Genomic DNA, 26,054 nt, shown 5'->3' on the forward strand with positions numbered 1-26,054 from the left:
AATAGAGCAGGTACGTTTTTGAAAGAAAGTCATTCAGTTCAACATGACGTGGAGTGCTGAAACATTACCAAAAACCTCATGTAAGAGCTTAAACTATAGAACTACAACACCGTGAAAGGCTGCAGACTTTCAAAGTCCCACACGTTAAGAGGCAGCGTTTCTAGCCTCACCCTTTGCCCACAGCCTTGTTGTGGTTTCCTTTGTTTCTGTTTTTCTTTGGGCTCTGCTGGGTCTTCACCCCGGGGCGAGGGCTTTCCCTAGCTATGGAGCACTGGCTCCAGAATGTGTGAGCCCAGTAGCTGCAGGAACCCTGGTTTAGGTGCCTGGCAGCATGTGGGGTCTTAGATCCCTGCCCAGGGAACCTGAGTCCCCTGCATTGGAAGGCAGATTCTCAACCTCTGGATCAGCAGGGAAGTCTCGCCCGAAGGCTTGTTTAATTCACAGTTCTTGAAACGAGAGCTTGTGCCTAGAAGACCTTATAATAGTAAACCAAGGGATGAGGGACTCTGTTGATGGTTCCCAATTGACAATCAGGTTCTATTTCAAGAGAATGTACATGAGCCTTTCCCCATAGAAATAATATTCTGGGTGAGAGGAGGTAGGGAGGCAGGGCCTGCCAGAATGTGGGGTGATGGAGGGTGGGCCCTTCCTGAGTGGGACCCTCTCTCCCTCCAGGACCTGGGATGGCTGGGAGGGAGGAGCTGGGATCCCCCCAGCCCCACTCCAGAGTTTCTCCAGGCTGTGTGGTTACCAGCAGCTGATTCCTAATAATTTAGATCTCCACTTCAGTTTATGCTTTGAAGACAGAAATTAAAAGAAACAAAGCCTTTGAAAGCATGTTTTATAAACTGTTTCTTGAAGACATTTCAAAAGAAAACCAGTTGTAAAGAAATTCTTTCCTTACCCTTCTTACCTCTTTCAACCAGTAGTACCTGCCTACCTCAGGGGGTTATCGGTAATACCCAGCAAGGTGTGTGTGTCTGTGTGTGTGAGAGAGAGAGACAGAGACAGGGAGAGCTCTCTGTTGACCATATGGCACTGGGGAAATGCAAAATGGCATGGTTTTCATTACAAGAGAGTCTCAGGCATCAGGCTCAGTCCTCAAGATGAAAAATCATCCTTAAACACACAGTTTGAAAAGGAGCAGGGTGGAGATTTCTGCTCCAACCTCCTATGATTTAAGCTGTTGAAAACTTTGGAAAGAGCCAAGCTGCACTGCTGAAGGCTTGGATAAGAGGGGAAATTTAACCTAGATAAAGGACAGATGATACACATTAGAGGAAACCCTAAACACGCTATCAACTCTGAAAGCTTGTTGACTTTTAACGTATCAAGTTGCCCAGGAGCAGGGGTGGCAGAGGAAAGGTGGGTTGCATGGGGAAGCTGGACCTCTGCAACCTGGCTTAGGGGCTGCACGGGGACCCAGATGCCATAGAGGATCACCAACTATTGGCCAAGACTGAGTAGTTTCCTGGGCTGTGGGGCTTTGAGTGCTAGAATGATGAAAGTCCTGGGTAAACTGGGAGGTACTGGTCACCTTAAGACCATAGCAGTTCTGTTTGTGATACACTCTGGGATGAACAAGCCATGTAACTTCTTCACACCTTCTTTCCTCTGTTCATAAGTGGAATTATCCTGTGTTCCTTTTCCACAGGAAACGGGGAATTTCTCTTCCTTATCAAACGTCACTGAGTTTCACCATCCCGACACCAGAACAAAGATGCTGCAGTGGTTTGTTGTTTGGTTTTCCTTTTATATTTGTGGAGAAACCCAGAAACACAGGATACTTGTGAACTAAAAGCTTCCAGCCGAGCTCAGAGTCTGTTGACAGTGGCAGGACAGGGAATTGTGAAAGAAAGCTTGAGATATGAGATTCCATAGGGTCTCCTGAGGATAAAAATGAGAGCAGAGCAAAAGGAGAAGAAGTGAGTTCAAAGCAGTTAGTCAGGGTACTCTTTCCAGAAAGAAGTCAGTGCTGGGAAATGTTGTGGACACAGTTTAGGGAAACTGCCAAGCTGGAATTTATAGATAGCAGTTTTGTCTGGAAACGAAGGGGAATCCACAGCCCTGAAAGGAGCTAACTTTTCTGAGAGGCTAGAGAGTGAAGTAAGATTTAGCTTTAAACTGGGGGATGGAGCCTGGAAGGACAGGGTGATTGAAAGGATCAAGTTGCTAAGGGCTAGCAGATAAAGAAGTGAGAAGGAGGAGATGGGACTTCTGCAGTTTGAATGGGGTACCCTGAAACTGTGGACCGGAACTTCTCAATGTGTTCAGTTGATATGTCAAGATCACCTTGTACTGCAGGCTCAGAACCAGGTGGTTAGTTGTGGCTACTCACATCAACAAGCATGCAGAAGGGATGTGTGAGAGCAAATCAGGAAATCAAAACTGTGTTCACTCTCTATCAATGCAGTAGTTATCCAGAGGAGTGACTCTGGAGTGCCAAGGGACTCTGGACAAGAAGGTGGGCTTCCAGTGGTTGTAAAAAGATGGTCAGAGAGAAAGAAGGATGATGTTCCAGGTACAGGAACAGCCAAAGCAAAAGTATGGAATGTGTTTGTTTAAAGGGAGAGGAGGCTGTTTGGGAAGTAAATGAGAACTGAAGTAGAATTTGACAATGATTGCCAGTCTTTAATTTCGTGGCCCTCATTGAAAATGGAGGTCATCAGTCTGCTACCCTAGAGTGCTAGGTTCTGCTGTGGGAACCCCACTGAGACACAGCAGCATGCATGGCCATTGGTTGATAGGCTCCGGGATAACGAGTGAGAAATTGGATGCTAAGGTCCTGAAGTAAACCAGAGATATTCACCCTTGGTTTGCTAGGACATGGAAAAACAATGGCAAAACTTGAGCAGGAAAATAAAATGTTAAAAATGGAACTTTAAGAAAAATGGAATTCCCTGGTAAATGGCTCAGCTGGTAAAGAATCCACCTGTAATGAGGGAGACCTGGGTTCGACCCCTGGGTTGGGAAGACCCCCTGGAGAAGAGAAAGGCTACCCACTCCAGTATTCTGGCCTGGAGAATCCCACGGACTGTATAGTCCACGGGGTTCCATAGAGTCAGACATGGCTAAGTGACTTTCACTTTCACTTTAAGAAAAATAGTACAACCACATCTTCCAGGATTGATTGGGAGTAGGGAACAGCTTGAGAATGAAGGAAGATATTAATATTAAAAGGGGCAATATTATTTTGTACAATTAGTGATTCACCTGAGGTGCTTCTAGTCACTGAAACAATCATTTTTAAAAGTTGAAACACATCTTAAGATGAAGTATTAGCAACATTTATTTCTTCTGGCTATGGTTTGGGTGAGGATGATGATGATGTCACCATTCAAGATATCCAGTTAACCTAAAAAAATGAAATGATTCAGTCTGAATAGATTAAATAAACATTGAATTCAAAAAATTTTTTCCTGCCAAATGTAAGACAATAAGCTAGACATTGGAAAAAAAAATAATGAGACAGGTGATATGGAACCTCTATTCTCAACAGACAACCTAAAATATAAAATATCCTAGCCTGTTACAATATGATAGGCACTGGGATATAAGAATGGACACAGAGGGAGAATGAATTCTGGGGGTGGGGATGGGGTCGTGGATCCTTTGATATTTTAGCTGGACCACAAGGGATGAATAGGATCAGAAAGACACAGAGAAGGGAAAAGCATAAACAAACAAGCAAACTAACAAAAAAAATGCATGAGTTTGTATGTGTGAAGCTGCACAGTGCATTCTTTCAAGATGGTGAGCACTTTGGTGTGGCCACACTATGAGGGAGGGGAAGGTGTGAGAAGGGAATGATAAGAGATGAGGCTAGAGAAGCGTAGCATCTTCTGAAACTTCCTGTCACTGTCTCTCTTTCTCTCACACTCTCGGTGGAGAACAACTTTTCTACCAGCCTCTCCTAGAGAGGCACTGTAGAGTGTGGTCAAGGCAATGGGGTCTGAGAACTGGGAATTGAGTTGCAACCCCGCCACTTGCTGCCTAAGTGACCTGGGACCTCTGGCTGAGTCTCCATCTGGAGCGCGGAACCCACCAAGCTTACTAATTTTGCCTGGGCTTCTAAGATCCGACCGGGGAGGCCTCAGTGTCTCCTCTCCTTCGGGAGAACGGAAGGACGCCTGCGGCCTACGTAAGTGGTGCAAGCTATTTCAAATCCTGAAAGATGATGCTGTGAAAGTGCTGCACTCAATATGCCAGCAAATTTGGAAAACTCAGCAGTGGCCACAGGACTGGAAAAGGTCAGTTTTCATTCCAATCTCAAAGAAAGGCAATGCCAAAGAATGCTCAAACTACCGCACAATTGCACTCATCTCACACGCTAGTAAAGTAATGCTCAAAATTCTCCAAGCCAGGCTTCAGCAATATGTGAACCGTGAACTTCCTGATGTTCAAGCTGGTTTTAGAAAAGGCAGAGGAACCAGAGATCAAATTGCCAACATCCGCTGGATCATCGAAAAAGCAAGAGAGTTCCAGAAAAACATCTATTTCTGCTTTATTGACTATGCCAAAGCCTTTGACTATGTGGATCACAATAAACTGTGGAAAATTCTGAAAGAGATGGGAATACCAGACCACCTGATCTGCCTCTTGAGAAATCTGTATGCAGGTCAGAAAGCAACAGTTAGAACTGGACATGGAACAACAGACTGGTTCCAAATAGGAAAAGGAGTATGTCAAGGCTGTATATTGTCACCCTGCTTATTTAACTTCTAGGCAGAGTACATCATGAGAAACGCTGGGCTGGAAGAAGCACAAGCTGGAATCAAGATTGCCAGGAGAAATATCAATAACCTCAGATATGCAGATGACACCACCCTTATGGCAGAAAGTGAAGAGGAACTAAAAAGCCTCTTGATGAAAGTGAAAGAGGAAAGTGAAAAAGTTGGCTTAAAACTCAACATTCAGAAAACAAAGATCATGGCATCTGGTCCCATCACTTCATGGGAAATAGATGGGGAAACAGTGGAAACAGCGGCTTTATTTTTTTGGGCTCCAAAGTCCCTGCAGATGGTGACTGCAACCATGAAATTAAAAGACGCTTTGCTCCTTGGAAAAAAAGTCATGACCAACCTAGATAGCATATTAAAAAGCAGAGACATTACTTTGCCAACAAAGATCCATCTCGTCAAAGCTATGGTTTTTCCAGTAGTCATGTATGGTTGTGAGAGTTGGACTATAAAGAAAGCTGAGTGCCAAAGAATTGATGCTTTTAAACTGTGGCGTTGGAGGAGACTCGCCCTTGGATAGCAAGGAGATCCAACCAGTCTATCCTAAAGGAAATCAGTCCTGAATATTCAGTGGAAGGACTGATGTTGCAGCTGAAACTCCAATACTTTGGCCACCTGATGCAAAGAACTGACTCATTTGAAAAGAACCTGACGCTGGGAAAGATTGAGGCAGGAGGAGAAGGGGATGACAGAGGATGAGATGGTTGGATGGCATCACCAACTCGATGGACATGAGTTTGAATAAACTCTGGGAGTTGGTGATGGACAGGGAGGCCTGGACTGCTGCAGTCCATGGAGTTGCAAAGAGTCGGAAACGACGGAGCCACTGAACTGAACTGAAAATGTGGGTGACAATATGGTCCTCATAAGGTCTTTGTGAAGAATGAATGATTTGATGCCTGGAAAGCAAGCACTGAGAACAGGGCTGGCAGTGTTGAAAGTGATTAATAAATGTCAACTATTATTACTACTGTAACATAATCATGAATATCAAGTTATTTCAGTTCTTATGTTAGGAAAAGCCAATTTTAAATTTCGATTTGTCTTATTCTTACGGGTACTACATGGTTTTATAGCTTCTGTCAGCTAGGAACTTGCTGAAATAGACCCTCCAAAATATCTTACAGGAATACTTCTCCACAATAGAACCTGGGAATCTACCAATAGAAATGCTTTTAAGGAAGTCCTTTTTATTTTTTATTTTATTTTTTTTTTAATTTTATTTTATTTTTAAACTTTACAATATTGTATTGGTTCTCCCATATATCAAAATGAATCCGCCACAGGCATACATGTGTTCCCCATCCTGAACCCTCCTCCCTCCTCCCTCCCTGTACCATCCCTCTGGGTCGTCCCAGTGCACCAGCCCCAGGCATCCAGTATTGTGCATCGAATCTGGACTGGCGACTCGTTTCATATATGATATTATACATATTTCAGGGCCATTCTCCCAAATCATCCCACCCTCTCCCTCTCCCACAGAGTCCAAAAGACTGTTCTATACATCAGTGTCTCTTTTGCTGTCTCGTATACAGGGTTATTGTTACCATCTTTCTAAATTCCATATATATGCGTTAGTATACTGTATTGGTGTTTTTCCTTCTGGCTTACTTCACTCTGTATAATAGGCTCCAGTTTCATCCACCTCATTAGGAAGTCCTTTTTAAAACGTTAATACTTTAGGAAGAGGGACTGTGGGTTTCAGCCATTAGCAACTCAGCAGGGATTAGTTTACCCCACTAGGCAAGAAAGACAGGGCTGAAATGCAATGTTGGATAGGTGAGAAAATAGGTTCTAGCTTAGAGTGTTGTCTGTTGGGGGTGGGGTTCTTAGATGGGGTCTTCAGTGCCCCCTGGAAAGTAGGGACCGTTTCAGTATCAAGAGGGGAAAAGGAAATTAGTCGAAGAGGAGAGGGACATAGGAAGGAAAAGAGAATTGATTACTTCACAGTATTGTTTAAAGTCAATCTTGTTAATAAAAAGAGTTGCTGAAATGGCTTAAATAAGGCTGCTGTCAAGACTTATCTAAAAAATGTTAAGGTTACAAGCCCTAACATACTTCATGTAAAATGATTATGGATACTAATATAGAAGAAAAATTATATACAGTGTATTTCATATTTATTTTTGGCCTGGAGAATCCCAGGGACGGGGAGCCTGATGGGCTGCCGTCTATGGGGTTGCACAGAGTCAGACACAACTGAAGCGACTTAGCAGCAGCAGCAGCAGATATATACGTGCCAGGCTTCCCTGGTAGCTCAGATGGTAAAGAATCTGCCTGCAATGCAGGAGACCTAGCTTCGATCCCTGGGTTCGGAAGATCCTCTGGAAAAGGGCATGGCAACCCACTCCTATTCTTGTCTGGGAAATCCCATGGACAGAGCAGCCTGTCAGGCTACAGTCCATAGGGTCACAAAGAGTCAGACATCACTGAGCGACTAACCCTTTCAAGCTTCACTTTCCTTTTCACGATACGTATGTATCTCCCTTTTTGTCTGAAGTTAAATCTGACAATGCTCAGACTGTATGACTGTCTTAGAGGCTAATTTCTAGGTTGCAACTGTGCCTAGTGATGTGTATGTGTGGGGGGGCCTTTGTCAAGTCATTGAATGTTTATGAGCTGCTGGTTGGGTTTACCCTAGAGAGAAATGGTCCAGTGGAGCTTTAGTGCACAAACTGTCACAGGTAGCTGAAATGTTTTTTTAATTGCCACCAGGAAAAAGAGAGGGCCCAGAAGGATTCTTCAGCCCAAGGGAGCCCCTCCTTGGTTATAACCTAATTTGCTGTGTGCATGTGGACCAGATGGATGGAATTAAACCTTCTTGGGTGTCATGGTTAAATCATTTTAAAATGTCTGGAGACTCCTGGAAATGTAGGAAGTCATACTTCTCTTTGAAAGGATCATCCTCTTGTGGTTCAAATGTGAGTTTTGAAACTGAAACTATAACTCCTGTGGCTATAGGGTGGGGTCTCTATGTTTTCCTTTTTCCCCTATTGGGCTGTACTATATAGAAAGGTTGTAAAATTCTCAATTTATGTTTGTGTTTTGATAAAGCCAGCTCTAAGGTAGTTAGAGAGGGGACTGGAGGCTAGTTAATCTTTGAAGAAAGTCCCTGCTTTCTACAGATCTTCTGTCCTGAAGAACTGGTCATCCCAATCTTCTTGTTACAGTTGTTCAGAGCCTTTACACACCTGTTTGCCTGTGGTATTGTGGAAATAACCTACAGAAACATCTCAGGAGGCTGCATCAGTAAGTTGAAATATGGTGGAGAAAAAAATGTAGGCCAGAGGGAAGTATTATATGTAGGGTAAGAGAATACAGACCCAGGCTTAATTCCTGGTTTGGGAAGATCCCCTGGAGGAGGAAATAGCAACCCACTCCAGTATTCTTGCCTGGAGAATCCCATGGACAGGGGAGCCTGGTGGGCTACAGTCCGTGGGGTTGCAAAGAGTCAGACACCACTGAGTGACTAACCCTTTCACTTTTCAAGAGAATACAAAACATATATCTTAAAGGAAATATGAAATACAAGAAATAAATATAAGCATCATCTGAAATTGTTCCCTGAAGAAGCCAGCCCAAATTATCCATTGTAGATACTGAATTGTCTGGAAGCTAAACACACTACTGTGGTCAAAAATTTTAAAAAGATAAGCCCTCTCAGTCACTCTGGGCAATAAAACAGGGCATATCTACACCTGGAACACCATGTCTTGTTCTATATCCTTAGCTTCAAGATAAGTCTAATGAAGTGGAATCAGTCAAGAGGGGACCAGCTCAAATAATCAAGGTTAGGGTTTCCACATCCCTCCCATAAAGCTACTGTAAAGAATCTGTCTGCAATGCAGGAGACCTAAGTTCGATTCCTGTGTCAGGGAGATCCCCTGGAGAAGGAAATGGCAACCCACTCCAGTATTCTTGCCTGGAGAATCCCATGGACAGGGGAGCCTGGTGGGCTATATTCCATGGGGTCACAAGAGTCAGACATGACCTAGTGACTAAACCACCACCACCAAAGAGTAGAAGTAGGATGTTATGGGTGACTCTTGTCCCCCTAAAATTCATATATTGAAGTCATAACCTTCAGTACTTCTGAACCTGGCTGTATTTGGAGACAGGGCCTTTAAAGAGGTAATTAAATTAAATGGGGTCATTAGGGTGGGTGCTAATCCAACATGACTAGTATAAGGACTGGGGTTCTTGAAAGAAGAGACTGGGACACAAGAATGACACCAGATACCTGCATGCACAGACAGATGACTGTGGTAATACACAAGAAGATGGGCATCCACAAGCCAAGGTGAGACGCTTCAGAAGAAACAAACCCTGCCGACACCTTGATCTGTGATTTCCAGCCTTTGCAAGTGCTAGAGATAAATTTCTGTTGTTTAAGTTCCCCAGTCTGTGATATTTTATATCACAGCCCTACAATGCAATATAAAGTACCAATGAGAACAGATATGATTGAATTATTTAAAATCATGAAAGGTCAAGAAAGGGTGATTATCTTAGGATCCTTCTCAGTCAGAGTTTCTTAAAGCAAGATCTGCCTACTCTGCCTGCATTAGAAACACCTATGGTTTTTTGTTTTTTTTAAAAAGCAGGTTCTCCAGCTCCTCTGAACCTAGAGTATGAAAATATTTCTCATATGAGGTTCAAGAATCTCTCTTTTTGGTAGGCACCATAAGTGATGTTTTTGCACGCTAAACTTTGACACCTGCTGTGCAGCCATGAAATTAAAAGACGCTTACTCCTTGGAAGGAAAGTTATGACCAACCTAGAGAGCATATTCAAAAACAGAGACATTACTTTGCCAACAAAGGTTCGTCTAGTCAAGGCTATGGTTTTTCCTGTGGTCATGTATGGATGTGAGATTTGGACTGTGAAGAAGGCCGAGCGCTGAAGAATTGATGCTTTGGAACTGTGGTGTTGGAGAAGACTCTTGAGAGTCCCTTGGACTGCAAGGAGATCCAACCAATCCATTCTGAAGGAGATCAGCCCTGGGATTTCTTTGGAAGGAATGATGCTAAAGCTGAAACTCCAGTACTTTGGCCACCTCATGCGAAGAGTTGACTCATTGGAAAAGACTCTGATGCTGGGAGGGATTGGGGGCAGGAGGAGAAGGGGACGACAGAGGATGAGATGGCTGGATGGCATCACTGACTCGATGGACGTGAGTCTGAGTGAACTCCGGGAGTTGGTGATGGACAGGGAGGCCTGGCGTGCTGCGATTCACGGGGTCGCAAAGAGTCAGACACGACTGAGCGACTGATCTGATCTGTGAAAGGTCCTCCCCAACCTCTGGCCCTTTTCTGGGCATGACTAACTGATACTAATTACATCTCAGCAAGTGCTGGTGTATCTGGAGCTCTGGCAGATGCTCTGTAATCCAGGAACCAGGTACAGATCACATTGTAGGTTATGTCTCCCCAGGTGTCAGCCAGCATTTGCCAGCATGTGGAGAATGCTGAATGGGATGGACCTAATGGAATCTTAGGGGAGTTTACTTTTGAGTCTCAGAAGAAATATGTGTCTCACCTATCTTACCCACTTAATAATAGTATGACATATTTTAAACAATCAATAAACAGTACATATATTATTTTTCTCATGAGATTTATTTTAAGATGCTATTACCTTGGCACCTAAATTCTCAAAGGAAACATTGATACAAAGAATAGAAAGATCATATTTAACTTGTCTATTGCTATTCATCACTTGAACTTATACAGAAAGATATCTGACATGGCCTGTGCCTTTTTATGCCCTGTACAGTTAGAATATAATATTGGTGAAATAAACAACATCTATAAATAAAAACAAATTAATAATAAATGGAAAGAAATCTAATCAACTATTCCAGCCAGGCTCTGTGCTTTCATATTTTCTCATCACCCAAGGGAATAGGAAATACTCTTTCACATGTCCCTAAGGTGAATTTTCTTTCCTTCACCTGTGAGCCAAAGAGGAGCTAGAGAAAGAGAGAGGTCATTGAAAGTCCAAAGCAAACACAGTGATAAACATTTTGTAGGAAGAGGAAGTGGCATTCTGATTTAAATATGGCAGTTCACCATAATGGCAGGGCACCAAAAAAAAAAAAGTGCACCTCCTCAATTTACAAATGTGATTAAGAGATATAACAAGATTTTATACTTTTTTTTTTTAATACTGAAAATTAGTAGGCCATATGTGGAGAAGGAAATGGCAACCCACTCCTGTATTCTTGCCTAGGGACTCCTGTGGACAGAGGAGCCTGATGGGCTCCTGTCCATAGGGTCACATAGAGTCGGACACGACTGAAGCGACTTAGCATGCATGCATGCATTGGAGAAGGAAATGGCAACCCACTCCAGTATTCTTGCCTGGAGAATCCCAGGGACAGAGGAGCCTGGTGGGCTGCCATCTATGGCGTCGTAGGACACGACTGAAGGGACTTAGCAGCAGCAGCAGCAGCAGCAGCAGCAGTAGACAGTATGAGAATGTGTAGGTGGGGAGGTCGTTGGGCTCTTTCTCTATTTTTCTTCTGGTGGTCCAGCCTTTGAAACAGAATGCAACTACAGTATCTTGGGAATGACCCAGCCCTGACCAGGGGTACCTATGGACATGAATTTTTGAGCACTCGCTCAATGACAGTTACTGCCTACCTGCTTTTCCCTCTTTGACTAACCAAATTTTAGTGTCTCTGTGTAGACCACTCATTCCCACTGGATTCTTTGGGGTGGGGGTGGTGTAGGGGGCAGGAGGATGGATGGGGCATTGGAACTGTCATTAATGTTCCATGAGCTTTCCAGGAACGAGAGTTCTGGCACTTAACATGAATTGATTTTAAACTCTAGACCTTAATCCTCTGGAGAGAGTCAGAAGAAAAGCCATGAGAGCAGCTGGGTTTCATTAGGAAAGAAAAGAGGGCATTCAGTCTTCGAGGAGGACAGTTTCCCAGTCTGGGCAGTGATCGGGTTTGTCAAGGGGAGAGAGAGAGCCCTCACAATGAAAAACCGCTGTTTCGGCAGAAAAGCGGCTCTAAATCTGGACCAAATCACTCTCGTGTGGTGGAAGGGTTGGAGCTCGTTGCTAGATCTTGCCGAGCGGCCCTCTTCCTCGGTCCGGGGCTAAGCCAGGTCCCAGCCTAAGGACCGGGCGGGCCCCAAGGGCCTCGACCCACTGCCAGCGGGATCCCCGGCGCCGGCGGCGGTGGCGCGAGCGGGCGGGCGGACGACGGCCGCCGCGCCTTCATTAGAGGGCGCTCTGGGGACGGCTCTGCAGCAGTGCAGACTCCCGCCGCTTCCTCCCCGCTGCCCCTCCCCGCGAGTCCCGGCGAAACGCGGCCAGGCCCCGGGGACCGAGTCTCGGCGCCGCCGGGGGCCGGGTGCGGGCCGCGCCGCTCCTCCTTCCGCCGGCCATGCAGTCTTCCGGCTCCTCTGGCTCCCGCAGCCCCGGCTGGGGCCGGGCCGGCCAGAGGTGAGTCCGGGCTCGGCGGGTGCAGGCCCCGCGGCTGCCGCAGGCTGGGCCCCGGGGAGGCGCTGTGGGGTGGGGTGGGGGGGAGGCGGGGAACGGGTGTCGTCGTCGCGTGGCCCGGGGAAGAGGCGGCGGCGGCGGCATGAGGGACGAGGGCGCGGTAGGCCCCAAGGAGGAGGCGGGGGCGCGGGGCATCCGCCCGCCTCCCTGGGACCCGCCCCGGTGACAGGTCCGGCCTCTGAGTCCCCGCCGTCCCCTCTGTCCGCAGGCAGCCGCGAGGGGAGTAGGGCGCCCTCGCGCCCGCTCGCGCCGCACCTCGGCCGCCGCCGCCGCCGCGTCCATGACCGCGACCCCCCGGCCGAGGACACCCGCCGCCGCCGCCGCGCCCCGGGCCGCCCACCCCCGGCCCCGCCGGTCCCCGCACTCTACCGCCCGCCGCCAGCGCCAGCTGAGGTGAGCCCGGGGCGCGGGCCGACACCGGCGGCCCCGACCCCTCCCACACCTCGGACCCCGCGGCCGGCCCCAGCCGCCCCCCTGACCGCAGCGCCGCGGTCGCCTCTTCCCCGCTCCTTTCATCACCCCCGGCTCCCCTGCGCTCCGGCCGCGGACGGGGCTCGTCATCCCCGGCTCTGCGCCTCCTGCTGCCGCCGCCGCTCCCCTCCCCCTACTCCCGTTCTTCCTCCTTTTCGCCTGATTATCGCCCACTTTCTTCCTCTCACCCGCTCAACCCTTTTGCCCGCTTTTCTGGCCCCCCTCCTTTCCCCCCACCCTCCTCTACACACCTAAGGAAAAAGGAACGCCAGATCCGATTTGCCGCAAATGAACCATTTTAGCGTAACTCTTTTTTTTTTTTTGGCTAATGCGAGAGACCGTTTTAAAGGATGAATCAGTGCAGAAGGGTGGTGGTGAGGGTCCCGGTCTGGATCGAGAGGTGCCCGCTTCAGTCTTCTCTTCACTGCTGTCAGTTAGGGAGCTGCCGCAGGCGTGTGAGGCAGGTCGCTGTGTTGTTTCTTCCTCAAAGTCCAACCGGAGACTGCAGTGACACGCGGTTGCGGGCCGGCCGCTGAGGAGTTGGTGGGAATAGTGCTATCAGTTGCTAAATATATTAGGACGTAGCCTGTGCCTCCGTGAACAGCTCCCTTGACCTTGTGGGGCTCCTCCTCTGCTGGCTGTCCGTCCCCCTCTGGAATTTCCCGGACGGATCGCTGAGGTACTACAGCGAGGGGGAAAAGCTTAGATCCTCGATTTTTTCTTTCCTTTTTTCATTTGTTTTTGTGCTGGAGGTGATTTCTCTATTAGTGACTGTCTAGATGTGTTCACTCCGTTTTCCTTTTTAAATGAATTTTCTTTTCACCTCAGCAAGACAGGACAGACTTCGATGTGAGAATGGCTGTGACTCTGGAAGAAGCTCCGTGGCTGGGCTGGATCTTGGTGAAAGCCCTGGTGAGGTTTGCCTTCATGGTCGCCAACAACCTGGTTGCGATTCCATCCTACCTCTGCTATATAATCGTGCTTCTGCCCCTTCGACTGCTGGACAGCAAGCGCTACTGGTACCTTGAAGGAATGATGTACAAATGGCTTTTAGGAATGGTGGCTTCTTGGGGATGGTATGCTGGATATACAGGTAAGAGCATGAGCGGTTTTTAAAATGCATATTTAAAAATGTGTAACGTTTGCCTTAAATCAGGAGCCATGTTTTAAAAAAAATGTGTATTACACTTCAAGTGGAAGATGCTTTGACCATTGTAAACACAGAGAACAATTCTATTGAGGGTTTTTTTTTTTTTTTTTTTTAAGAATCCTAATTTAGAAAGGATGATATTTTCAGAAGTATCATTTCATAGTTATATACTGATAAATTCCTTAAATAATGGTTTTTAATGATTGACATGTACTAAAACCCGTCAGTGTAAGCTGTCCTAGAGGAGTAAGAGTGAGTTTTATTGGACTTCAGGGGTTATAAAATGAAGAAGTAAGATGTTTAGCTCATAATCATTGGGCATTAAGAAAAAGTACTGAGCCCTATTTGTGCTAAGATAGTTTAATAAAAGTTTTTTCATTTAATGGTGTATTGTACTTGTGTTCACATTTGAAGCCAAGCAAAGGGTGGCTTTTTTTCTGTTAAGTATGTTTCCTTTGTTTACTAGATGATTTTATATTAGAATATTAAATGTAAGAAATTAAGTTTATCCCTGTTAAGCTAATGTATCTTCAGAGTGTCTTTTAATAGATTTTTATTTCTGCAAGCGTAATGCTATTCTAAAGTGAATTTTAAAGAACTGAGAAGCAGTGTTTATTTTCTGCTTATAAGCCTTACATGCTTTGAGAACTTGTGCCCTGGTTGTGAAAATTGTGTACTATTATATTTATTTGACATTTCCCTCTAAAAAGTAGGATAACGAGAAAAGCATTCAGGTTTCTGGCCCTTGTCTTGGACATTGAGGCTTTATCATAGAATTTTATAACTGATAAACTCCTTAGAGATAGTGCCACAGATGCTGTGGTCAGTGGAGTTTGTAGCTCATATCTTGGAAGAGTGAGCAGGGTACTTTTAGGGTTGAACAGCACTGCAGATCCCCACTTAAGATTTTCTGTCTCCCTCTTCCTGCCCAGGCGACATCTGCAGATTTTATGTACACACACAAGGGCACTGACAGCACACAGCTTTTTTGGAGTCTGGCAGTCTCTTGCTAGGTTAGAGTGCTCTTAGTTGCCCCAGATGAAGCCTTTTCTCCTTCTGGCAATGCCATTTATTATTCTGCAAGACCCGAACCCCCAGGGATAGTATACGCATTGCTTCTTTGTTATGTATCTTGTTGAAATTCCAGTGGTCTTTAGATATGGCAGGTGAACTTCTGGTCCTCTTTGGGGGGACCTGGTGGTAGCAGCAGTAGTAAGAGAGAAAAGAAAACGAAGTAAAAATGAATTTTTTTCTATGGTGCTGAATTTTCACCTGTGCTGCACTGCTGTCATAGAATCGCTTTACTCTGTAGAGTCTGAGCTTCCCCCAATATGCTATGCAGTACTACTGGTTTGTTCTTTGCACAGTATACTTAAGTTTGCTTGTTTTAAATGAGCTCATAGTATTTCTAGATATAAGTTCTAGAAGTTCATTCTACTTAAAAATAATGAAATTACTGAAACATTTGTGCCTGTGTGTGTGTTTTTGGAATATTTGTGTGTAAGTGTTAGCATGATCAGAAGCTGGGAAAAAATAATTTGGCATTGACCTTGAGATTGTAAGGAGGGTAGTGGTGCTGACTGAAGTTAAAGTTAATTATGCTATGGCTACAGCAAGGCTGCAGTATAATTTTTAAGCATATTTTCTTGGAGTGTTTCTTCTTTGCTGCCTATAAAACCATGCAGTTTCTTTGGCCACCTGCTTGGAAGGTGGTCTTGGCATGCTCTGCGTATTTTAGTCTCTCTGAAGCATCTGCTCTCCTTCAAGATACTGCTTTTTGACCATTTGATTGGTTTGTCTCATTTAAATATAGAATATCCTGGTATGTGCATTTTAAATAGTCTTCCTATAGGTAGACTACTTCTCAAGGGTCTGGTCATAACAGAACACAGACAAGGTCAAACAAATGTAGGAGTGACTTTTGTTTAAAGCCGCAACTGTGTCTAAAGAAGCAAACATAAGCAGGGGTTGATGAGCAGATATACCCACAAGGGGGTTGTGTTGGGCTTTGTTTGGATTATATGTTTCATTTCTTACCTTTGTATCAAGGAGAGGGTGGGCCTGAGTTTTTTTTTCACCTTCCTCTTTCCCTAGTTTTAAGTTTCACACCTGGAAAATTGAGCATTGCCAAAGCAGTGCTGCTCAGCGTGTCTAGTATGTTTATGTTTTAAAATAAAAATTGCCAGACTTTGTTGAAAAACCGCTTCTAAGGAAATCTTAAATGTTAATTAGCTAACTGTTAACTGGGAAACTGAAAATTGAATATTGGTATAGAATATCAAATTTTCAAGTTGTGACATTCAGTCTAAGGTAAGTGAATTACTCAGCTTTGCTGCTGAAGACTTATGTTGATTATATAATCTACACTGCCCCATATAGTAGCTGCCAGCCATATTTGACTATTTAAATTAATTAAAATGAAATAAATTTAAAACTCAGTTTCTCATTCACACCAACCACATTCCAAGTGCTCAGTACTAGGTGTCTGGTGGCTACTGTAGTAGACAGTGGAGATAATAGAACGTTTCCATCATCACAGGAAGTTCTACTGAATAGAGCTGATAAATAGTAGGTGTGACTTTTTCCTATTTCTTAGAAAAAGTGCATTTTATCTTTATAAAAGAATGTTTTTCTCAACATAATTCTGAACAGATTTCTTTTGGGGAAGACAGGAAGATTTATTAAAGTTTTATAACATTGACCTTTAATTTGAGGCAAATATCACACAAAAAATGAGTCCTTTAAACTCAAACACACTTCTTGGATAGAGAATGGTGAGACTAGTTAAGTCTAAAAATTTAACTAGATGTTCTTGTACTTGATTTGTCTTCTCAGAGCTGGAGTACTATCTGTGGACCCAGAAGAGGGAAAAGGATTTTCTGGTCTCTCTGCCCATTTCTGATTTTACATTTTCTGTCCAGGGGAACACATTTCTTGAAAGAACTCTGAGGACGCTGGGGTTTCTTCATCTCTAGTTTGCTACTAGGCAGTGATGATTGTTGTGATCACATTTCCTTCAATGGCACGTGCTGTCCAAGCCTCTCGTGTTGAGGGAAAGTTGTATACTACCTTGGTCTCTTTATTTCAAGAGCAAACCAAAAGACCTACTCCTTAATGATTCATATCTACCTGCTTTATTCAGAGCCAGGATAAATCAGCATACTCCTTCGTCTTCAGTTTAAGTGAAGATTGGCAAATCTCAATGAGATATTTCTTTGAAATAATATGTTTATTTACAATAGATTATTATGATTTTCATTCACTTCTTTAATAAATACATTGTTCCCCATCCAAACACATCTAATTAAAGCCTCTTACACAAAATCCTTTAAAAATATTCACTGTAAGTAGAAGCTTCAAAATTTCTTATGCAGGATGAGGGGAGTCTTTTGGGCCACAGTCTGGCTGGAAAAGAGCGAGGTGCCAGGGGACTTAGCACCAAGCTATCTTTGCTTCGCAATCCTCGTTTCCCTTGGATTGGGTGTTTACTTGGATGGCTGATGGGGATTAGGTTTAGCTTCCTCCCACTCCCCAGGGGACAGCTGTCATGGCTCCATGTTAGTCTTTGGGGTGCTATTTGATAGTGTTATACATTTTTTTTGCTGGGATATTCACTGTGTGAGGAAAATTAATTATTATGAATTTTGTCTGCCTGACATTTAAGAGTTTTAATCTAGCGTAGTATTTTTCCACTTTTGAGGCATAAACCTACTTAGTGTGTCAGGACGAACATAAAAAAAAAAAGAGTGTGAACTAGAAAAGATCAGAAGTATATGCATTTGTACTGGGTGGGTGGTTGTTAGTCTCTCAGTCGTGTCTGACTCTTTGTGACCCATGGACTGTAGCCCGCCAGGCTCCTCTGTCCATGGGATTCTCCACTCAAGAATACTGGAGTGAGTCGCAGTGCTACAGATTTCATTTTTTTTTTTTTGCTGTGAGCCGTCAGAAAGTCATTTGAAAGACATTCTTCCGGTGGAAAGAGCTAAAATTTAGAATTTTGGGAGTCAGCTGTCTTGGTCTAGCTTTAACTTTAACATCTCTACCTAACTAGTAGGAGGGAGAGCCTTACCTGCTCTGTGCCCCGTGGCTGTGAGCTCCCTATAGACAGAGATGTAGTGTTCTTTATACCCCTAGAACCCAGTTCATTGCCTGATGCTCACAGGGTGCTCTATAAGTGTTCTAAGTTTTTTTTTTTTTCCTTCAATGAATCCCTTCTTTCATTCTTAGTCCCAGCTGACCTTCCATTCCCCCCCAACCCCCGCTCTTGGAAGTGTGGCCATCTTAATCACTGGACTGCCAGGGAAGTCCACTGCCTGCTGCTACTGCTGCTGCTAAGTCGCTTCAGTCGTGTCCGACTCTGCAACCCCATAGACGGCAGCCCACCAGGCTCCCCCGTCCCTGGGATTCTCCAGGCAAGAACAGTGGAGTGGGTTGCCATTTCTTTCTCCAATGCATGAAAGTGAGAAGTGAAAGGGAAGTCACTTAGTCATGTCCGACTCTTCGCGACCCCATGGACTGCAGCCCACCAGGCTCCTCCATCCATGGGATTTTCCAGGCAAGAGTACTGGAGTGGGGTGCCATTGTCTTCTCCGAGTCCACTGCCTACCTTCCTAATTTTGATATCAGAACTTTCAGGAAGGTAGGCATCTAAGGCAGCTCAGTCTGTTATCAAGATCATTGCAATCCACAGAATATAAACCCTGAACTGGATCATGTTTTTCATACACTTGCACGCACATACACACACCGACTACAATACCACATTTGTTAATTTAACACACCTTAATTGAGCTTCTAGTGTGTGTGGGAACAGGTGCATAAGACATAAATATGACTTTAAGTCGTTCACAGCAGCTTTGGTCGGAAAGACAGTGCCGCTAACAATGAACACATCCTGGTACAAGGCTTAATGGAGTGTACCATGGGATGAAAGAGGAAGGGCTGCTAATCTTGCCCCGGAGGTAGGTGGCAGCCGAGAGGAAATAGGGAATTTAGGATAGGAGCAACTTTACATTCTTTTTTTTTCATAGGGAAATATTTGTCTATGGGGCTAATTCTATCATCAGTAATTATATAGATTTAAGAGATTTGAATAATGCATCAGTTTTAAATTTGCATCTCCATGATGATAATATTAGCTAACACTTATTGCAATGTAAACCAAGCAGTGTTTGATGAGTTTTAGTCATGTGATGCTCACAGCAGTGTTATCAAGTTGGTACTATTATTATCCTCTCCTTTTGTTATTGATGTTGAAATTGAAACACAGAGATTTCACAATTACTTCCTCTTATGCATTAACTGAGTTGATGCTGCCACAAGTGCATTTTTGTGTTTATAGAACCATTATTGACCTTTATATTATATTTTTAGAATATTTTTTAATTTTTTTTACTACCCATACTGTTGTTTCTGAGGCTTGAAATCTCTTTCTGAAACTACAGATTTTTAACTCCTGAAAGCAATCTCATGGTTGTGGATTTCTGCAAGAGGTTAAAAAAATTGTTGCTTCAACAGAATTATTTTTAATAAATAAATTGCATAAAATCCCACTTCCTTAAGATTCAGAAAACAACTCAACCGAAATTTTAGTTTTTGAGTGCTTGACAGTCATCAGGATGAGGAGGTATTGCAATGATGTTAGATCAACAGCTGATCTTGATGTAAATACAGGTGAGGACTGCTCAGTAAAGTATTTTGATTTTTATGTGGAAAAATTTTTATATACCATTAACTCAGCAATTTGATATCTAGTCTTACTTCAAAGATTGTATATTTGTATATAATTAATTATTATATAGTTTTAATGTATATATGGTATATTTAATCATGTACACATACCCTATACATACATTGTTACAGAAGCACATGAAACATTATTTGCAGTTCTTGTAAAAGATAAGACCTCAGATTCTGGAATCAAAAAATTCCTACTTTCTTTTTGTTTACATTTGCCTTGTGTATCTTTGCCCATCCTTTTGTTTTCTAACCATTTAAATTACTTTGATTTACATATATCTTTCAATCAGCATGAAGATAGGTTTTGCTCTATGAGTCAATTTGAAAATCTCTTTCAACATGAGTTGAATCCATTTACATTTATTGATATGTCAGACTTTTTTTCTGGGGTCTGTCATTGTATTTTATATTTTCTGTTGTAAAATTTATAAATGTTAAGTCTTTCACTGTGTAGTCTTCCCTTGCTTTCTTGTTCTTTTGATATTTAGGAAGGTTTGTGTTTTTGTCTTATTAGTTGCTTTATATATTTTTATATTACAGTTCACAGTAACTGTTTTCTTCTATGAAAAAAGGTGAAAGTCTTTTAAAATATTCTCTTCTCTCTTCCCCTTTCTCTTTTCTGTCACCCAATTTTAGTCAATAGTGAATACCATTTATTCACTATTGTATTTACATTTGCACTGTTTTGTATGCTTTTACTTCTGCTACTTGATTTGTAAGCTTTAAGGCTCTCTGTTGACTCCCAGCTGTTACATCAAGATAATGAGTTAGCTTATTATACTTCCTGCTCACTTTCTCCCGTCACCTAATTTTTTTATTTGAATTTATACATTATTATAGACTATAATGTTTATGTTCTGTTTTGTCACCTTTATCTTTTCTTCTTTTAGTCTTAATTTTTCAGTTAAATATGTGTAATGCTCACTCAAACACTTTTGCAGAAGTTTTTCCTAGTTGCTTAAAGTTTGTCATCTGGTAGTTTCTCAGTAACATCATGAAAACAAAAGGGAACATTATTCTAACATTTTCAGAACTTCTTTTTGTTGCTTTACACTTAGGATGGCTTAGCAGATAATAAAGTCCTCGGCTCACTCTTTATTTCCTTGAGCATCTTATAGGTTTGTTCAATGTCTTCCGGCATTAAACGTTGCTGTGTAGATGTGTGAAGCTAACTTGAATTTTTTCCCATTATTAATGATTTGATCTTTTTGCCTATTGGCCCAATGAATTCTGTCTCTAATATTTAGTAATTTTACTAGGATATGCTGGTGTAGGATACATTGGCACATGTGTGCTTTTTTAATATATAGACTCAGATCCATTTTTATTTCAGGAAAGTTTTCTTTAATTACATCTTTAAATGTTTGTTTTGTTTGATTATTTTTGTTTTCTTTCTTGGTGACCCTAATTATATGTCTGTTGGATCTCCCTTTTTATATCTTTTCTGTTTATTACTTTGCTCTAATCCTTCTAAACACTTTTTCATTTGTTTCTATCTTTAATGTCTCTTTCTGTGTCTTCTGCAGTCTCTTTTCTGTGTTCTCCTTCCAGTTTCTTCATGTCTGTGATACTTTTGTTCATTCTACTGTTTCTTCCTTGAGTTCTGCTAGTTCATGCTTCTTTTGTTCCTGTTGTCTAGTCAGTTCTTCCTTGAGTTCTTATTATATTTATGCTTTGTGATCTTTTTCATATTGGAGTGACTTCGTTGATTAATTTCTTAATTTCGTGCAAGAGTATGTAGTTACAGTTTTTATTTTCTCCGTTGTAATGTTTTTCTAGCAGTATTCTTTGACAGTTGGTATGTTATGCTGCTCATTTCTACTGTTTTTCTTACAGTATCTCCAAGTCATTGCTGTGCCAGTTTCCCTTTGGTTTCCTGTGATTTAGTGAATTGGATTTTCCCTATTCAGTTATTTGTAGGAGGTATGGGTGGAACCAAAGTAGATTCCAGATTTCAGAGGTAGTTTTTTTTTTTTTCTTTCTTTTTTTTTTTTTTAACATATGAAGCCTGATTGTGTTCTCTGTGGTGCCACAAATCCTCTGTCTCTCCAAACCAGACTAAGTCCAGGAGGCTTTTTGCAGCATGCCAGCGTAAATCCCTCTTAAGGATGAGCACTTTCACGTTGCTTTCTGAGAGCTGCCATTTTGGAGCCCTCTTCGTCACATGCCACACATTCTGTCTGTCTCTGCTCTCCACTTCCACTACAGATTCTGTCTTATGTCAGCTTGGTTTGATCTCAGCCAGATCTCATGTATTGTGGAAGTTTTGTATTTTTGTTTTTCTCCTATACTTCCAGGAAAAGAGTTTTGTGAGGTTTTCTTTTTCTCTTTCTCCTTGTTGCTGTGTATATTTTCTAGGAAGATTCACATCTGTAACTCTACAGTATTCATGCCAATGTAAGATTTTTATTCAACTATGTAATTATAATGCAGGCAACTCTATGTCCATTTAAATGTACTACTAGTGGATTATTATAAAGTGGAGACTAGTTTTGCTACATATTTAAGTTCCTTTCTTTCTGTCCAAAAGCAAGACATAACCTCCCCGTTTTTTTTTTCCCCTCCCAAATTGTTTTGGATTTTGGTTCTCAAACTGTTTTGTTTCTTGAAATACTTATCACTGGAGTATATAGAAGATAAATTCTCTGTTTCCACTTGACTACAGAAAGAAAATGTCACTAAAATGAATGGAAGAAGTGACTTATCTTTGATACTTGAGTAAGGAATATGAATGAAATGTAACATTAATACTATAGGATCTGGTCTATTGACCACTTTGAAAACTTTAAAGGTGACTAGTGCTACCAAACTTTGATAAACATATTTATAGTATATTATAATATTAAATATATTAAGTATATATAATATATATTAGTTATATAAAAGTATATTATCTGTATAAAATATGGTATATTTATAGTTTGAAAATGTTAGTCACTCAGTCATGTTCGACTCTTTGCAACCCCATGGATTGTAGCCCTCCAAGCTCTCCAGTGCATGTATGGATGTGAGAGTTGGACTGTGAAGAAAGCTGAGTGCCAGAGAATTGATGCTTTTGAACTGTGGTGCTGGAGATGACTCTTGAGAGTCCCTTGGACTGCAAGGAGATCCAACCAGTCCATCCTAATGGAGATCAGTCCTGGGTGTTCATTGGAAGGACTGATGCTGAAGCTGAAACTCCAATACTTTGGCCACCTCATGCAAAGAGTTGACTCATTGGAAAAGACCCTGATGCTGGGAGGGAGGGATTGGGGGCAGGAAGAGAAGGGGACAACAGAGGATGAGATGGCTGAATAGCATCACCGACTTGATGGACATGAGTTTGGGTAAACTCCGGGAGTTGGTGAGGGACAAGGAGGCCTGGCGTGCTGCGATTCATGGGGTCGCAAGGAGTTGGACACGACTGAGCGACTGAACTGAACTGAAGCTCTTCTGTCCGTGGAATTCTCCAGGCAGAAATACTGGAGTGGGTAGCCATTCCCTTCTCCAAGGGATCTTCCCAACCCAGGGATCAAACCCAGGTCTCCTGCATTGCAGGCAGATTTTTTTATAATCTGAACCCAGGGAAGCCCATATTTATAGTTTGTCTGTTATAAACTAGTTTCAAGAGTTTCTTTTCAGAGTTTGCAAACTAGTGGCCATATTCAGCAGCCAGTGGGACTTAATTTGATCTTTGCAGTTTTTCAATTTTTTAAATTAGTTGGCAACATTTCAAAATTAGGGGTTTTTCCCAAAACATGAAAGATGAAACCAAAGTTTCCAGCTCTTGAGAAATGAGAAATGTGACTCTCTAGGGGCCTCACGTCTGGCAGCAGCTTGCTGGAGTTGAGTGATGGCTGTCTCCTTTAGATGGTCCTGTGCTCTCCTGTTTACCCAAGACCCCACCCCTTCCTTGTCCTCCTCTGGACCCGATCTGCTCACTTACATTACTGCCTGGACCCCAGAGGCTTAAATGATATTCATTGAAAAATACTCAAGCAATGATTACTGCTGGGAATATGACAGTTTTGCATTTATGGCCTTTAACAATGCCTGTATCCTAATGAATTGTACCATTAAAACCGAAAGTTGGTTAGTGATCTCAGGCTCTGATTTCATGCAGCAGAGGCACGTGATGAAAACTGCAAAATGAAATGCCATTAGTAAGAACTGTGGTCACAGGTTTTTCAAGTTTCATGTACCATATTACTTGTCTAATGAAATGTTTCCTGTTCCTTGTGCATTCAGTAACTGGTAGAATGTCTCATTTCTTCTTTTGAATATAGTCATGGAAAACCTAGATGATTAAAAATTGGTAATTTCTTTTTGCTTTTCATATTTGAATATGAAAAACAAAGTCTAGTTGATTTGTTTCTTTAACTTGTAGTGTAGATAATTTTAAAATAGTGTCATAAAAACATGCATAAATTTTAGTTATAAGATTATACTTTTTCCTAAGTTTGGTAGATCTGATCAAGTTTTGCTAGTAACCTTTTCCGCAAAATTTTTTATTACTCATTAAACTTTAAGAAACTATTATGAGTCAAGTATATAAACATGTTTTAATATGCTATTAGGAGTATGCATTGTTTGACACTTTTAAGGGATAAAACATCTGTAAATTTAAATACATCAGGATGTTTCTGAATCATCAAAAGACTAAACTATGATCAATATAGCTTTTGTTGCTGTTGTTCAGTCACTATATGATAATATATATGTGTATATAAATATATAAAAATTGAGATAGAACTCACATACCATAAATTTTGCTATATTTGAATGTACAATTTAATGGGTTTTACTAAAGTCACAAGATTATATAGCCATGAGCACTGACTAATCCTAAGACATTTCATCACCCCCAAAAGAAACCCCAAACTGTTTAGTCCTCACTCTCTATTTCCTCCTCCCTTCAGTCCTGGCAACCACTAATCTCTCTTCTGTCTGTATGGATTTGCCTATTCTGGACTTTCATACAAACGGAATTGTACAATATGTACTTTTATGTGTCTGACTTCTTTCACATAGCACAGTGTTTTCTGGGTTCATATTATAATGTGTTAGGACTTTATTCCTTTGTATGTCTGAATAATACTCCATTGTGTAGACAGATTACATTTCATTTATATATTCCTCAGTTGATGAACATTTGGGTTGTTTCTACATGTTGGCTATTGTAAATAATGCTTCCAGAAACATTCGTGTATGAGTTTTGGGGTGAATATATGTTTTCAGTTCTCTTGGACCTAGGAGTCCAATCGCTGAGTCATATGATAATTCTGTGTTTAACTTTTTGAGGAACTGCCAAACTATTTTCCATAGCAGTGGTCATGTTGTGCGTTCTTACCAGCAGGGTAGAAGAGTTCCAGTTTCTCCATATCCTCATTAATACTTTCTATTGTCTGGGTTTTTGTTTTTGTTGTTTTAGTTTGGCCATCCTAGTGGATGTGAAGTAATAGCTCACTGTGGTTTAGATTTGCATGTTCCTAATGAGGGATTGGGGGCAGGAGGAGAAGGGGACGACAGAGGATGAGATGGCTGGATGGCATCACCGACTCGATGGACGTGAGTTTGAGTGAACTCCAGGAGTTGGTGATGGACAGGGAGGCCTGGCGTGCTGCAATTCATGGGGTCACAAAGAGTTGGACACGACTGAGTGACTGAACTGAACTGAACTGAATGACTAATGGTCATAAGCATCTTTTCATATGCTTATTAGCCAGTTATATATCTTTTGAGAAATGTCTGTTCAAATGCTTTGCCTGTTTTTGAATTGAATTATTTGTCTTCTTAGTATTGAGTTGTAAGGTTTTTCTGTGTTTTATATACTACACTCTATCTGTTTTTTCATTGGTTACTTGTGTTTTTGGTGTCATCTAAGGAACCACTGCCTAATCCAAGGTCATGAAGGTTTACACCTATGGGTGGTTTTTTTTTTTCCTTTTTTTTTTGGTCCCTCTGTGCAGCATGCAGAATCTTAGTTCCCTAACCAGGGATCAAACCCATACCCTCTTCACTGGAAGCATAGAGTCTTAACATCTGGACTGCCAGGGAAGTCCTATGTTTTAAGAGTTTAGATTTTATACTTAAGTTTTTGATCAATTTTGAGTTAATTTTTCTAGGTAGTATAAGGTAGGGGTTCATACTTCATTCTTTTGCACATGGAGGATATCTAGTTGTTCTAACATTACTTGTTGGAAAGACTGTTCTTTCCATATTGAGTGATCTTGGCACCATTGTTGAGTATCCAGTTGGCCATAAGGGTTTATTTCTGGGCTCTCAGATCTGTCCTTGTGCCAGTACCACACTTTTCTTTATTACTGTAGTTTTGTACTAAGTTTTACATTTCAAGTATATTTTGCTGTATTTCAATACTTTAAGAATTCATGATCCATTTTGTTACATATAATGACTTCAGTAATCATGCTAGTTCACTAATCAGAAATCCTAAAGTTGTT

At 42.1% G+C, this 26,054-nt stretch overlaps 1 protein-coding gene across 6 annotated transcripts in view; it reads left to right on the forward strand.

Annotated features, from left to right (window-relative positions):
* Positions 1-26,054, forward strand: part of LPGAT1 (lysophosphatidylglycerol acyltransferase 1) — a 142,198-nt gene that overhangs the window by 44,517 nt on the left and 71,627 nt on the right. For 2 of the 6 annotated variants that reach the window (XM_027565664.1, XM_027565665.1), the window contains exons 1-2: positions 12,568-12,647; positions 13,554-13,818. In XM_027565664.1, coding sequence (XP_027421465.1) covers positions 13,581-13,818 — 238 coding nt within the window. In that variant the 5' untranslated portion in view covers positions 12,568-12,647; positions 13,554-13,580. Of the gene's footprint in view, positions 1-12,019; positions 12,198-12,337; positions 12,648-13,553; positions 13,819-26,054 lie in introns of those variants that run through there. The other 4 variants (XM_027565661.1, XM_027565660.1, XM_027565663.1 and 1 more) reach the window with 4 other exon arrangements.

This window comes from Bos indicus x Bos taurus, chromosome 16 (assembly GCF_003369695.1).
Source record: "Bos indicus x Bos taurus breed Angus x Brahman F1 hybrid chromosome 16, Bos_hybrid_MaternalHap_v2.0, whole genome shotgun sequence".
Lineage (NCBI taxonomy): Eukaryota > Metazoa > Chordata > Mammalia > Artiodactyla > Bovidae > Bos > Bos indicus x Bos taurus.